At 37.9% G+C, this 17,183-nt stretch overlaps 1 protein-coding gene across 15 annotated transcripts in view; it reads right to left on the bottom strand.

The window, feature by feature from the left end:
- Window positions 1-17,183, bottom strand: part of LOC123762528 (peripheral-type benzodiazepine receptor-associated protein 1) — a 289,954-nt gene that overhangs the window by 40,895 nt on the left and 231,876 nt on the right. For 10 of the 15 annotated variants that reach the window (XM_069332422.1, XM_069332412.1, XM_069332416.1 and 7 more), the window contains 6 exons: window positions 16,849-17,064; window positions 14,337-14,900; window positions 11,017-11,137; window positions 9,348-9,468; window positions 3,407-3,608; window positions 1,562-1,822 (listed from right to left, as the gene is read on the bottom strand). In XM_069332422.1, coding sequence (XP_069188523.1) covers window positions 1,562-1,822; window positions 3,407-3,608; window positions 9,348-9,468; window positions 11,017-11,137; window positions 14,337-14,900; window positions 16,849-17,064 — 1,485 coding nt within the window. The remainder of the gene's footprint in view (window positions 1-1,561; window positions 1,823-3,406; window positions 3,609-9,347; window positions 9,469-11,016; window positions 11,138-14,336; window positions 14,901-16,848; window positions 17,065-17,183) is intronic. The other 5 variants (XM_069332425.1, XM_069332426.1, XM_069332415.1 and 2 more) reach the window with 4 other exon arrangements.

Raw genomic sequence — 17,183 nt, 5'->3', positions numbered from 1 at the left:
AAAAATTTACTTTATATAAAAAAAACTAGTATAGTGGTTATTAAAGAGAAAACAGGAGATCCACAAAAGAAATATTAAGACCTTTGTAATGCAAGCAAAAAGGTCTGCCGTAATATGTTTATAATAACCTAAGAATTGACAAAATTATTATACATATAAATAACAAATTACGGAAATTCTGGAAACATTCAAAATATATTTTTTTTAATATCAGTGGCAAACATTTAAGGATCGGTTTCAATCGTCCTTACCTGTTTGTACTTTTTTTTAACAAAGTTACAAAATAACCTACTTTTTTTTTAAACAAGATATGTTTAAAATGTTAAGCTTAAACGTAACATAACAATAAAAAACTTAAAAAAATATTACTTTTAATTTTCTCATTGTTTTGGTCATGCTGCTTTAATTTTTAAAGTTAACTCAGTCATAAAGATTAACAGCTAACAGATATTGAACGCGTCTTTGTGGTCGGCCACAGGTTTAATAAATATTGAGACGTTTGAAATTTTGTATTATGGATAAATTATAATGAAACACTTCTAAACTTTGCACTATATCCTGGCAGTAATGTTGATGTAAGATTGCATTAGAAAAGTATATACTCATTTGAGAATGGTGGACAATGCCTCTCTTGTATTATTGGGTATAGTCTTCCAGCTATAGTGTATTAGGTATTTTGCGTTACTTGAACTGAGAATAGTGTGTATGTAGTTTGTGGCTCAAGAAAGCCTTCCCTGTGTTGAGCAAGTGTGTAGTATACTGTTAAGAGTATTTTATACTGTATGACGGCTGCTATAATTAATGGCTGTAGCAGTCCTGACGTCATCCATCATACAACCAAATATATATATATATATTTTGATTCACTCCCAAATTATAATTCAAGCCACGATGCACTTCTACAGAGATTATACAGAATATATATATAAATATACATACTGTATATTATAAATGTATATATATATGTATATATATATATATATATATATATATATATATATATATATATATAAATATATATATATATATATATATATATATATATATATATATATATATATATATATATATATATATATATATATATATATATATATATATATATGCAAGGATAAATCAAAATGCAGCACTCAAGAAGCATCACCGACAGCCTTGGTTCTAAGAGTCAGGTCTCTACAGACTCCTGCAGAAAACCAAGGCGGAGGGGAAGCTTAATAGCGGGAGAAGGGACGAGGCCATGGCCAGGTCACCGTGACCACTTGAGACACTCCCGCTGCCACCGGTAAGTGCCTACGCTGTATACTAATGGGACTAACGATTTATAATGTTATATATTAATAGAATGAAGAATCTCTAGATAACCGGGAATACAGAATTTAATTTAGTGATGGCGGTAATGACTCAAGTGAAAACGGTAGGCAAGACCTTCCCGACCATGGTCTGGGCGTAGTTGTTAGGGCTGGGTATGAAGTTCCCGGAGATGGGCACTCCAACCCTGCGCCTCCAACAACATACGTCTCCTGAAAGAGTACTGATGGGAGTGTGCAGAGGACGAACGTACTGGCGGATGGGACGCCGTGCTGGGCAGGGTTCTTGTGCCCCGCTAGTGCCCCCAAGGGGTTGAAGGAGCCGAGGGGAGTGAGTAACCCGTGGCCAGACTGGGATACCAGAGGCCCCTTAGGGATGAGAGCTTGTGCGGCCGACCCTGTGGATCCCAGCACGGTCGACACCAATGTAGTAGCCTCATTTTTTTCGCCTTGCCCGAAAAGTCCTTGAACACCCTTGAAGATGTTTTTTACAAACTTTACGGGCGCGTTGGTATCTGCGAGAAAACCGAGACGATCATGACGCCTGGCTGGGAATAGCGGGACTACGTCTTCGCGGTCACTCTAGGTTTCTAGCTAGCCTCAAGTTACCTACGCCCACCCATCCACGCCACACCCAAAAATCTATAATGGTGGGGGGACGGTGGGTTTGTTTATTCTAGCTAAGCTAGCGAAGCCAGGGTTGGGTGTAAGAGGCAGCTGGGATTAAGCCCTCCATGGTGAACTGGGCTACCTGACGGTGCTGGTATAGCTGGTGGCTGTTCAGTTTGCTTGAGAGTGGTGGTGTGGTGAAGCCGACTTGTATAGCGGGTGCGTGTTTGACTAGGGAAGGGCGGTGCTACCAGCTGTCACCTGCCACCAGCTGGGAGTGGCTGGCTCCAGATGGCAGCATATGACTCCGTCACTGTGCCCTGCTGCACTATGTACCTCACCGCTACCTTACATAGAGTGAATCCTTAAATGTTTCTCTACGGCTTATCTCCCAAAGCACTCGAGTATCCTCCAATGTATATGAACAAAGACAAGTTACATATATTAGGAAAACATCAATTATAAGTGAAAATGTTAATCATAAATCCTAATGTGAACTTCAGGAGCCTGTTATTAAAAAATTTAGAGATTACTTGAAATCATGCATAAAGAGACAGGTTAGAGCTATGTTGATTTATACTCATAAAATCCAACTTCCAAATTATGAAGTTCAGAGTTATTGATTCACTTTATGCCCCATTACATAGTCAAAACGGTGAAGCAGTGAGTGCTTGCGTCAACTGATCTGACAAGACAAGATAAGCAGAAAGTGCAAGGGTGATATGTCCTGATCGGTGAGGCACTCTGTGGCATCAAGGCCGTGAAAAGAGAGGGAGGGAGAGGGAAAATCTGGGGGAAAGAGAGGGATATACTGGCGAGTCACTACCCAAGACGTCTACGGACACAGCCAAGACATCTAAAGAAGAATTAGGAAGTACACTGCAGAAGATAAATATGGCTCAACAAGAGGTGCTAATGATGAAGCGAATTAAAAAATTACTAAAATATTTTATAACTTCTGCAATGTGGGAAAAATATAATGAAGTTCTATCTCTAGGGCTAGTTACTATGCGGCGATAATAACACATAATGAGTTAATGGTAATTATTAGTCATAATGAAAGCTGTGATGCTTCTTAATAAAAATATTAAAAAATTTAAAACGTGAAGATATATAAAAATTTTAGCAGTGAAGACAATTACGAATCAGTGAGTGAACATACAAAAAACACGAACAGATTCATAAGCTAACTTAATCTCCTTGTCATTAAAACAAAATTGAAAGAGATACATTTTCATTTGAATACAAACAAGTACATAATCACAATGTAATTTAAGGAAGTTGAAAATTAGAGAAGGCAATAAATTTTAATAAGTTGTGAGAACCGCCAGCAGAAGTAAACGAAGTTAAGCACACAATTGTATTAGAGTTCACTCATAGGGAGATATTTGTATTTCCAGGCTCATGGGGTGCCTGGGGCATGAAAGAAGGTAAGGAGGGAGGGCAGGGGAGACGGGGCATGGATGGTGTAAAACACAACAACTCCATACCTATCATCAGCTGGGATTCGTCCTGAGATATAAAGTCCAGGTCCTGAGGAACAGAGGTGGACATAGACTCGTCTCCGTCCCGCAGTCCCATTACTACCGACTGATGAAACTCAATGAGGTCTTCCCCTATAAGTTTTTCCACGAAGTTCGAGGGAACAAGCCCCCGCCGTCCGTCCAACAGTTCGCCATCGAAGAACCCGTCCTAAACACGTGCAAAAGAAAAGGAATAAATAGTAAAATATATAGAGACGAGAAATTCCCCTCAATGAGCCAGGATTATCATTCAAGGAAGGCTGGAACCACAGAGCATGTGCAGGTCTGCTGATATAGCCATTGTATGCACCAAGTAATCTACTAATAGCAATACTTGTATATAAACCAATAACTCTAAACTGCGTTGAGTAAATCACCATGGGTAGAACACTGCGCTCTTAATAACGGTGAAGTCAAGCAGTAATACAGTGATACATGGACGTCAGGGAGACATACCGGGGTTTGTATTCAATAAGAGAAATGCGTCCTACTCGCAAATACGCCACTGCAACATTAATCTTTTCATTCAGGTAACTTCTGCAGCAGCTGCAATTATGCATTCCCTTCCCATCATTTTCCCTGGTATTAAGAGGAGAAGATAGGCGAGCGACGTGTTGCACCCATGATTTGTGTTTCACCCATGATCCATGTTGCACCCATAATCCATGTTATACCCACGATCCAGGTTGCACTCATGATCCATGTTGTACCAATGATCCATGTTGCACCAATGATCCATGTTGCATCCATGAAACATTTTACAACGAAGATCCATGTTCCACACATGATCTATATTACACCTATGATCCATTTTACACCCATGATCCATGTTACACCATGATCCATGCTACACCCATGATCCATCTTACACCCATGATCTATGTTACACCCATGATCCATGTTACACTATGATCCATGTTACACCATGATCCATATTACACCATGATCCATGTTACACCATGATCCATGTTACACCATGATCCATGTTACACCCATGATCCATGATGCACCCAGGATTCATTTGTGATCGGGGTTCCTGGAACAGCAATGTTAACTAGCCAGAAAGTCCATTGGCCTCTAATTGTGGTATTGCTACTGCAAATAACACTTTACAGTGTAATAATATTAATTTAAAAAAAACTATAGCTTGTGTGTATGTTCATACACACAAGTAGCACAACATACACAGTATTTTGTGTGTATATTGTGATTTGTTCATTCAAAGCTTGTAATATTATTATAAATATTGTAATATTTATTTTGTACAAATATTATTACTATTATTATCCTATTATGTTACGTGAGAAAATTCTTTCAAGTCTGCCTTTGAGAGTTGTCAGAGTCTGAACATTAAATTCATGCCAGAGCAAATAGAGCACTCAGTGTACAAACAAATGCGAGAACCTCCATGTTTTGCCAGGGCTTGTGAGGAGAGCAGAGAAGGAGACACATCCGCCTTGTCTAAGGTCACAGGGAGAAAGGGTTGGCTTGATGTAGTTTCAAGGAAAGTTTTGATGAAGAGGAAAAAGTAGCGAATTAATGAATTGGTTTATAAATGTGTATAGCATGACGTGCGTCATATACCTATATTGGCACCATACATGCACATTATGGTACGGTAAACATGTATATTAAAATATTTATACATTTTTCTATACACATAAATAAACATTCACTATTCAAATTACAGGAGATTGAAAACTCATTTTTCTTCTTAAGGGTCGAACAAATATACTAAATTAAAAAAAGAGAGAATTTTACTGGTGTTAAATCTCGGATGATTAGAAATTAAAAAAAAAAAAATAAGTTTTAGTTGAAGTCAAAAGATATGTCTTAAGTACTGTCTTACCGAGCAACTATGCTTACATAAACTATATTTCATTCCAGCGCGCCAAGCTCAGCTCACTGGGGTCAGCTGAAGCACAACACGTCTAAACAAGACAAGATCTACATGTTCCTTTTGGAAGCTGTGCCAAGAGGATTGAAAGTCTTAAAAAAAAAATGAATGAACATATTTTTATGTTTTTTTTTTTTTGTTATTAAACCAAAATGAGGCATTGTCACACTGTGCGCTCTTGAGACCAATAAGTAACCGTTCACATTATCGAATTCTACATATTATCAGATTCATATGTACTTCATCAGCAATAAATTTTACATTAAAGATTGAGTCCATTAACAAAATATATAATAACAATGTTCAATTTCATACTTTTAAAATGGAGCAATATAAGAGCAACAGATAGCAAGGAACTAACGGAAGAATCAATGTCCAAATTTTATATTATGAATACTTTTTAATTAAATTTTGAACTTGCATATATATATATATATATATATATATATATATATATATATATATATATATATATATATATATATATATATATATATATATATATATATATATGAGCCTATACTTGCATAAACCACAAGTGAAGATTAACAATCTTTGGACAACACCCACCAGTGGGCCTCGAACCCAGAAAGCACAACTACCTTCCAGTAGCTGCCATAACTAGTATGCTTTAACCCACTACACCATCAGACCCTACAAAAGAAGTAGAAGTATTTATATATATATATATATATACATATATATATACATATATATATATATATATATATATATATATATATATATATATATATATATATATATATATATATATATATATATATATATTTAGTAAAGAAGGGGTACCACCTCTGGTGCAAGTGTAGGGACCCATAGCCTCGGAGAAGAAAATAAAGAGTACTCAGAGAAGACCTTGTGGATCCTCACTGAACACTTTGATATTTTCTTCTCCTACCACCCCTATTCTTTTGGTATGTGTGTATATTTATCTAACTTTATTTGAAAATGTCATTACACAAAAAGGGTTACAACATTGGTTACATGCAGGGTACAAGGCTGCTTGTCACAAGTTGTACAGCTCTTCCAGCTCCTCAGATGGCGGGATATATATATATATATATATATATATATATATATATATATATATATATATATATATATATATATATATATATATATATATATATATTTATATATATATATATATATATATATATATATATATATATATATGTCGTACCTAGTAGCCAGAACTCACTTCTCAGCCTACTATGCAAGGCCAAATTTGCCTAGTAAGCCAAGTTTTCATGAATTAATTGTTTTTCGACTACCTAACCTACCTAACCTAACCTAACCTAACTTTTTCGGCTACCTAACCAAACCTAACCTATAAAGATAGGTTAGGTTAGGTTAGGTAGGGTTGGTTAGGTTCGGTCATATATCTACGTTAATTTTAACTCCAATAAAAAAAAATTGACCTCATACATAATGAAATGGGTAGCTTTATCATTTCATAAGAAAAAAATTAGAAAAAATATATTAATTCAGGAAAACTTGGCTTATTAGGCAAATCGGGCCTTGAATAGTAGGCCAAAAAGTGAGTTCTGGCTACTAGGTACGACATATATATATATATATATATATATATGTCGTACCTAGTAGCCAGAACGTACTTCTCAGCCTACTATGCAAGGCCCGATTTGCCTAATAAGCCAAGTTTTCCTGAATTAATATATTTTCTCTAGTTTTTTTCTTATGAAATGATAAAGCTACCCATTTCATTATGTATGAGGTCATTTTTTTTTATTGGAGTTAAAATTAACGCAGATATATGACCGAACCTAGCCAACCCTACCTAACCTAACCTAACCTTTCTTTATAGGTTAGGTTAGGTTAGGTAGCCGAAAAAGTTAGGTTAGGTTAGGTTAGGTAGTCGAAAAACAATTAATTCATGAAAACTTTGCTTATTAGGCAAATCGGGCCTTGCATAGTAGGCTGAGAAGTGCGTTTTTGCTACTAGGTACGACATATATATATATATATATATATATATATATATATATATATATATATATATATATATATATATATATATATATATATATATATATATATATATATATATATATATATATAGATGTCGTACCTAGTAGCCAGAACTCACTTCTCAGCCTACTATGCAAGGCCCGATTTGCCTAATAAGCCAAGTTTTCCTGAATTAATATATTTTCTCCAATTTTATTCTTATGAAGTGATAAAGCTACCCATTTCATTATGTATGATGTCAATTTTTTTTTATTGGAGTTAAAATTAACGTAGATGTATGACCGAACCTAACTAACCCTACCTAACCTAACCTAACCTATCTTTATAGGTTAGGTTGGGTTAGGTAGAAGAAAAAGTTAGGTTAGGTTAGGTAAGGTAGGTTAGGTAGTCAAAAAACAATTAATTCATGAAAACTTGGCTTATTAGGCAAATCGGGCCTTGCATAGTAGGCTGAGAAGTGAGTTCTGGCTACTAGGTACGATATATATATATATATATATATATATATATATATATATATATATATATATATATATATATATATATATATATGTATATATATAATAAAGGTTGCTACAGGATAATATTCTCAAGAAATAATGATGCGGATTTTATCCTAGTTTATGATTTAATTGAACGTGTAGAATCTGTGTTACCAGAATCTCCTTTCCAGTCTTATCCAGATCACCGTTTAAACTTATCCGATCCTCTTGCACATTTGTCTTTTTAGCACCAACTGAGATAATGATATAATATGCAATTAATATAAAGAAACAGGATGGGAATGAAGAGGATGAAAGGCAGAGAATGCAGACCAAAGCACAGGGAGAGTGAAATAAAACAAAGTTTTATCAAAGGTAGACATGCAAAGTAATGCAGAGGTTGAGAGAGAAAATGAATGAAGACTCGCCTGACTCCACCAATAGTGCACCATTCTGTTTACGGGACACTTATTATGATTGCGTGAATGCTCCTGAGGTTATGTTTTAGTGTGAGTTCTTCTAAAGCTGTGTTCTGAGAGGTCTGTGTTCTTTGTTTTGGGAGGTTTAGGGCGTATTAGCTTTGGACGACATGGTGGACTTCTGGAAGTCTGAGTGGGTGAGTGAGCAAGTGATTTTTGTGTTGTGTAAGTTATGAGGGGGACGGCGTCATGAATGGTAGTCGAAGAGTAGGTAAGGTTAGGCGGAGGTGGTAGTAGGGTATGGAGGGGGGAATTAGTGCAGGAATATTTGTTTACGTGACACAGGTAAGATGGAGAGATGCTGGGATTGATGATAGGAAGTCATGTGGATGTGGTGGTGACTGCGATGGTGGTGGGGGTGGTGATGGGAGAGGTGGGGAGTTGGTGGTGTTGAATGTGGTGGTGGTGGGGGTGGTGATGGGAGAGGTGGGGAGTTGGTGGTGTTGAATGTGGTGGTGGTGGGGGTGGTGATGGGAGAGGTGGGGAGTTGGTGGTGTTGAATGTGGTGGTAGTGGGGGTGGTGATAGGAGAAGTATGGGAATGAAGTGCTCGATGTCGATGGATTTAAGGGGTTGAGGGTACTCAAGCTAATAGATGTAGGTAGAGTTAGGAGGAGTAAGGTTGTGGTGGTGGTTGTTTTTATCGGGCGAGTGAGGTGTTTGGGGTAGTGCAAGTGGGGGTGTTTTGTGTTTGAGATTTAATGAGTTATAGGGTGTTGTGTGTTGGTTACTTAGGTTATGATGACATTAGTATTAGGTTATGGTAAGGTGTGTTATAGGTAGAGTTAGGGGGTAGTAGATGCTCATGATTTTTTAAGGAATGGGGAGGGGTTACGATTTTTATGATAGTGGTAACTGAAGAGGGGGAGGGGGATTAGGTGATTGTTATAAGTGGAGTGATGCAATGTTATGTTGATACAGTGGCTGTAGCTGTAAGAGATGAAGGGGGCGGGGTGTTAGGTGGTAATTATCTAGGTTGTGAAAAGTATCATGTGATTTCGGGGGGCCAGGCGAGAGAGAAAGAGGGCACCCCGAGGTTCTCACTATAGTCGGGGGGGCTACCTCATCCATAGAGCCCCACACCAGCACGTAGTCTCCTGCGTTCACAGCCAACTCCGCCTCCGGGTTCTCGTTGGGTGAATGTTGGAACGGGTCGTATGAGTACCTGCGGAGTCAGAGCAAAGGTAGAAAGGTACTTATACACGAGGAGAATTGGGTTGAGAGTAGTTGGGTTAAGAGGTTATCTAGTTAGCTGTTTATGTGTCTACATAGAATGAGGGGGCACAGAGGGTATATAATGGAGGCAGACTTGCGCAGTTTTAGATGGCGTCGCATCTGGTACTAGGGTATAAATACCCAGTGTTTAGGTAACTTTAGGAAAGAATGCAAGTGCCGTATGTGAGAGGTAGTTCTAGCAATGTTAGAGAGGCAATTAAGTCGCTTCAGAGCCTCGTAGGGCATTTATATATGGTACTTAGGGAGTATGAGCCGGTGCCTGGGGTAAGTGAAAGGTTATAAAAAAAGTGATCATGAGTTCTTTGGGGAAACCTAGATAATGTGAGACGATCATAAATAGTATTTGTCATGTATTAGAAAGTCTGAAAGGGTATTATTAAACACTAAGTAAATATAATTAATCTACATCGAGTTTTAAACTGCAAAATATTGCAGAATCATAAATGGCATCTGAGTTGCATAGACGTATCTGAGAATGTTGAGTGTCTTAAGAAATATTCGAATAGTTATTTATAGGTTTGAAGGCTGTATGGTTTCCAGGGCAGTCTGGGTATTTGTGAATAGCTTTCAGTGTTATGCAGATGATAATATTGTTAAAAAATTGTACAAGATACCAGGATTCTGTTAAGTGTTTGGAGAGGATGTTTATGTCGTGTTAGATGGTATGGGGAGTTAGGGCAGCGCTACATAATCGTCGGAGTTATAGACGGGGTACATATTCAGTGCTAGAGAGATATAAGAGGTATCCGTTCAGTGCTTGAGTGCTAGACAGAGAAATGTTAAAACGTCATGTTATTAACTAGAAACACTATCTCTTTATATATCTACTAAAGAGGAAAAATTGTGACTGATGCTAATGAATATTGAAAAGCCGGTTTTATTGACAGATATAGGTGATCATTCTTTCTTAAATCATGCAAGTGATTCGTGGAGCTAAAGGCAGTTTTTTTTCATTCTTATAAACTGTGAAAAAAGATAAATATTTATAACGTTACTGGCACAAACAGTGATATGACAAATGTTCAAAGAGAAACCCCCCTTAACATTTCGCTTGATGTAGCACAAGCACTCAGTTATGCTTAGTGCCTGATATGGCTGCACATCGCGACTTTAATGTTTTTCTTTAATTTTTTAACCCAGATGCAGAATTGTTATTGACTAAGAGGATCTAAAATTTTGGATGAGATCGCTAGATACGTGGCACTGTAGTAAGCTCTGACTTCCAGAAAATTTAACGTTAGATATGTATTATTGCAACTGATAGTAATGAAAGATCGTCAGCAGCTGAACTGGCAAAAGGGTCAACGACCCTCCGCCTCAATTTGAGTATACAAATAGAACCATCATATTGGAAAACAGTGATTACTTTGCAATAATATAAATATTTAAAAAATTTTAAGAGCCAACCCCTTCGTTGTCAACACCGTAGCTTACTAGCACAACATCTAGTAGAGATAAAAACGTTTCATTGTCTCACCTGGCAATATACACGTGACATCGCCCCTTTCCAGGAATTTCTAGCACGTCCAGGACTCTGTTGTCTGTCTCATATGGTGGCAGCATCAGTCCAGGGATATTTCCGTTCATCAGGTTCTTGTCTACGGAACGACACACAAAACACACACACACAGGTCAGAGCAGTGGCGATACAAAATATGAGGTTGTCAGCAAAAATGATCAGGTAAAGCAAACACAAACAATCGTTAACAAAATTAGGTTAAGTGTTAAATTTGTTATGTTGATTGAAAGTCAGCTCTCATCTAGGACAGGACACGGTCAGTGATTAGGTGAGTTGTGAGGACAAATATGTACCAGTAGGAGATCAGGAGGGTGTTGTACCTGCAGCCTAGTCAGAATGAGTTTAGTAGTTTAGTCACCTGAAGTAAAGTTCCGGTCTGTTGCACGTGTATGAGATCAGGTCAGAGTTTCCCCTATAGAATATTAGTTAATTATTAGATGCCTGCACATCAGGTCAGATTGAGTTCCTTGCAGAGGTTCAGTTCAAGATGAGCTACTCGCAAGTAATCTAGTCATTATTTCATAATAATTAGTTTTGTTGGAGACAGGCAGTCTGTGTGTATATATATACTTAAGCTTTGTATAGGGGTCTTCTCAAAAACGAACTACTGACCTTACCCAGGATTCAACCCCATGCAATTGCCTAACTTCCGGGTGTCTATTTACTGCTAGGTAAACAGACGCACTGGGCAGAAGGAAATGTGCGCAGCCATTTATGTCCCGTTTGGGATTCGACCCTGGGATTCTCGATTGAGGATCGAGAACAATCCCAACTCTATTAACGAGACCCTTATTAGTCATTTATAGGATATCAGGCCACAGTGTTTCAGCATAAGGATATCTGGTCATATCCATATGCTGAAACCTACAGGTGATTAGGTCAGAATACTTCATCAGATGAGTGAAGAGTAAGTCACCTGATTTTTAGGTAAGTCAAGTCATTTGGATGTGGTTATATGAGAGGTATGCACCTCAGATCTCATATCAGGGTAACGTTATCTCAACAAAACCAATGTGTCTATTTTTCAAATACTGCAGGATCTATCAATCATATTAAATACAAAAGATGCTTCAGAGCTCTGTGCAGTTTTAATGTCTTCTGCGTCCATGTCTTGAATATTGTAACTTAGCAAGCATAATAATTATTATGCTTGCTAAAATATACATATGCATATTAATATATACTAATTCCCACTAATATATAATAATTCATACTAGCCTATGTTCACGACTGATTGGTACGATGTACCTATTAATTTAAAACTTTCTTTATGTTTACATATAATTTATAAACCAAAAAAAAATTGAATTAGTTATATCATGCAGGAAAACTTCATGCAATACATATATAGTCAAATTAGTAAATATATATTGAAAGAATAAATGTGTTTTGCACAAACTAATTATTATTTAATGTTGTATTATAACTCATATGGTGAATATCTATTGATTAATTGTTGTATCATTCATGAAACATTAGCTTTAAGAAACACAAAAATAATAACCCAGGTAACAATTTAAGTCATAAATCATGAAGTTGATCATGAAACAATATGAGGTTTATTGCGGGTTGGGATTAAGGCCTATCAACCACGTGAAGAAGTAAAATATATGTTTCTCCCTCAGAATGTTCGGTTATATGTTTATTGTTTGTGATGTGTGAATCTATATTATATATATATATATATATATATATATATATATATATATATATATATATATATATATATATATATATATATATATATATATATTTATATATATATATATATATATATATATATATATATATATATATATATATATATATATATATATATATATATATACCCCAATAAACTTAGTTCACTTGCAATTCAATTTCACCACAAAAGGGTTACCGAGGCCGTTAAAGTAGCTTTTTGAACAACCAGCAGGTATACTTAACAAACAATTAAGAACTAAAGAAATCATAATGAATATACTCAGAAAAGCGGGGTTTTACCTAAAGGTGTTTATATCTCTTGTATTTTTAAGAAATATAAGTGAAATCAGGCCAAATCAAATAAAACAAAAATCATATACTCTATAAGGAACGAATACAAGAAATAATAGTGTGGCAGTTATACTTGAGAAAGCAAAACCAAAATAACATAAATATCGGAAAAAGTGACGAGGATTTTTTTTAAATAAACCATTTGAGTAAACAACAACGAAACATGTACAACAATATACCAGAATAAACTAGTTTATAATTGCTAGAAAAAAATAAATACAAACAAAACAGGGGATACTCAAGGTCTCAAAATCACTTAACTACTGTCACAGCATCAGTAGAAAGTTATTTTATTCACTAAAATAAAAATAAATTTAAGGTTGAATACCATTTATTAGAATTGCTTTATCTGATTTTACATAAATATGTATAATTCAAAATGCATATGTATAATTCAAAATATGATAAAGGTACAATGGACAATGCTACACTACAGGTGTGTACACTCAACATGACAACACAACAGATGCAGAGGGTAAGGGAAGCTGGCATCAACGGGAGTCAATATTGGAACAAGATTCCTAAGTGTAGAAACGGGAAAGGTAAACGTTGAGAAGGGAAGCACAAGTTACAAAATGGAATTCCTTCTAGGTGCTGAACGCCATAGTTCAGTTTACATTAGCATTAATGAAGGGAAATATTTTGAACAGAAAATAATTAAAGGATAAGGAAAATTTTTATCTCTCCTATTTACATGACAAGGTGACGTATAATCTGGCATTTCAGATGGAAGGCGAAAACGATAAATTTGGATGGAAGAAAAGGATTAAGAAACTGTCCATTGTCTATAATCATTTCATGGAAGAAAATAGAAAGTACTAATAATGATGTAGTGAATTACGAAGATGACTTTAATTAATTTTTAAATAATATTAAAAATTGTCATCTCTTGACTTAGTATTTCTTATGTTGAACTATTTACCAAAGTGACTAAGATTTAATAACTGACTAGCAAATGTGACCAAGAAAAGCTTCCAAGTAAGGAAACTATTATGATTAGAGAGAGAGTCACAACCAATAACAGATTTTAGCAATATATAAGCAGACACGAAATTTAGGGAGGTAGAAATGGGGCATTTTGAAATATTTCTTTCCACCTCAGGAAAGGAATAGTTCAAAATGTCAATGCAATAGGTAAGAAGGTAAGACAAGATAATGTGTCTATGAGTGAGAACTGGTATAAGGAGAGCATGCTGTTAGCGAGGAGAGGATCCATGCGTTGGGGAAGGGCACACCGACTATACCGTCTTTGTCGTAACTGGTCGTGATGATGGTAGGAAGAGTGTTGACGCTGGAGAAAACGGGGTTGCTGATTCCTCCGCCGATTACTCCGGGTCCAGAGCCCACCATACCCACACCGGCCAGGGAAGTATGGAGGCTGCAGGGGTTGGTAACTGAGAGAGGATTTGTGCTCTGAAGGGAAAGTCCTGCGATACCGCTGGTGCCCATGATGGAGGTACCGGTGAGAGAGCCGAGTGAGGAAAGGCCTAGCCCATGGTTGGTGCTACCCAGGTGAGAGGCCAAGCCAAGGCCCGTGGTGTCCAGATGAGAGAGATTAGGGTCCATCATCCCTAACGGGTTGTTAGTAAAGGCATTGTTGCCTAAAGGGTTGACTATGGGATTCGAGAGGTCCATGGCGGGCACTGTAGTGGTGAGGGCTTGGCCGGGGAGAGACATACCCATGCCAGATCCAGTCATGATAAAAGACGAAGGTGTCATGCCTGTTATACTGCCAGAGCCAAGACCGAGTGACGTCATGACATCACTAGTCTTGTAGGAAGTCACTCCAGTAGAGGCGGATGATAACCCTGTGGCGGAGAAATGACAAGGCCGCAGCATCAGCCCATCTGCTGGTGGTTCTTCCTCTATGAATTTCATCTGACAGTATTACCAGATTGGGGAAATTGAAGAAGGATATATATTCATTTACATAATTTGAGTGAAAAAATTTCTATTTATGCAACTAGATCGTACCCATGCATATGAGGTTTGATCTTATGAGGTCTGATCATGTTAGGTCTGATCATGCACATAGCAACGCTAGACCATGACTGGGCGTTTATAATGAGTCATGCGAGACAGATGGTTTTGACTGAAAGGTCCCGCAGGTTTCAGACTGGTTACATACAAAAACATTGGCCGCTAAGAATCATATCATCTACGAGGCCTATGACTTCGGGACTTCCACTGTGTGCGGGCACCACCACTAGCTTTTAAACGTATGTACAGATTATTTTCAAAAGGTAAAGACAAAAATAAAATAACTCTTAGTCGAAAAAAAAAGAGAGAAACTGGCTACTGACTCAAAATATACAGACCGCAGCCTACAGGAAAAGACAACACACAACTTGTACACTAAAACGCTAAAACCAAGCGTAATCTAAGATGCCTCTGCAATTCTTCCACGACAGTTTAAAAATGGACGGAAGTAGTGGCCTAGATCACAAAAAGTGGCGGAGGGGGACGAGATCAGTACACGTAGAAGCAGCCAGGGAGCGAGCAGGAGGCTTAGACGGCCCGCGCTACGACTACGCTGCGGGTTTGTAAATCAACAACTCCATAACAAATGTTCTACAGTTCACAATGTTCTATTTTGTAATTTTTTCGATCAATGACCACCTGATATAATATAAATTAATTAAATATATATATATATATATATATATATGTATATATATATATATATATATATATATATATATATATATATATATATATATATATATATATATATATATACATATATATATCGGACTGAAGAGTGTAGTAGTAGTAGAGTAGTAGTAGTAGTAGCTGTGGTGGGATGGTGGGAGAGAGGGGTGAGAACAGGATGTTAGACGTCACTCTTTACGGTGCTGTTGGCTTTACGAACCCAGCCTACTAAAACAGGGTGCAGGAGCGGGCCGCCCCTTGACCACGACTACATAAGGCACCCGATAGGAAAAAAAGGGAGCCCTTGAGCGCTCAGAGCTACCACCAGCAGCTAGAGTAGCAGCTCCAGTAGTAGCAAAGTCGCCACTTACTGTTCAGCCCTGTGCGACCAAAGTAAGGCTTCGGCACTGTCAGAAAATTTTTGATACGGGACAAGGTTGAGGGGGCCGTGTCTCCGAAGTGGTGCTGGCGGTGGGCAGGCGGCTGGCGAGGCAGAACCCGAGTCCGTGGGTTCTGCTGCCCCTTAGACGGCTGCAGACGAGCGTGCGATTGGTGCGACGATGAACGTATCCCATATTGTTGCTGATGACTGTGGTGAGTCGAGCTACCATGGGATCTGTGGCTGGTTCCATGCTTCTGGCCTGAGCTATGGTGATGCTTGTGACCTGAATCATGGAGGCCTGATTCATGGTAGCCGCGAAAGTTCACCGAGCCTTCGCGGGAGCTGCTCATGTACGCTCCACGCGACATGCCCTCCACGAACTGCACGTGTTTCACATGATGAGGACCTGAAGACACGCGCAGGTCAAAGGCCATCTCCTGACAGGTTCTGAAGTTAATACCAGCAGCTGACATGGCCCTGCTACGACCTTTACAGTAAACCCTCTGGCAACGCTACGTCCAACATCATCTCCAAATGTCCCAACTTTCAAAATAGCCTAAAAGGGGACACACAATATTTCTAAAGTACTCCATAAATTGTTTTCCACCATGACTACAAAAGATGAATCAGGAATATCAAAGGAATCATTACCATCTCCTTAGAATGGACGACTTGTCTTTATCTTCTCATGCGATAAACATCGGAGCATGCTCAGGTCTTACCTATCGTCGATCGAGATTTATCGAGCTCAGCGAGTATCTTATTGTCTTGTTCTATCTTGGCCATAATCCGATCGATCTCCGAAGAGGCATTCTCGACGGTTCCTGAGGAGGGTAAGGGCGAGGTGCCGAGGAAGCCTCCGGATCCCGAGGTGACGAAGCTGGAGGAGGTGGTGTTGGTGTAGACGCCGGAGGAGATCGAGTTGAGAGAGTTCAGACCTGCAGCAACACGCGTCCACATGAGACGCAAACACTTTAGAACATCTTAAGATACACCACAGAAAGTTCTACAGTTAAATAACCCCTACTGCCCCCCCCCCTCCTTTCCCAGGATCTTT

Source organism: Procambarus clarkii, chromosome 27 (assembly GCF_040958095.1).
Source record: "Procambarus clarkii isolate CNS0578487 chromosome 27, FALCON_Pclarkii_2.0, whole genome shotgun sequence".
Taxonomy (NCBI): Eukaryota; Metazoa; Arthropoda; class Malacostraca; order Decapoda; family Cambaridae; genus Procambarus; species Procambarus clarkii.
This window is presented reverse-complemented; position numbering and strand designations above follow the sequence as displayed.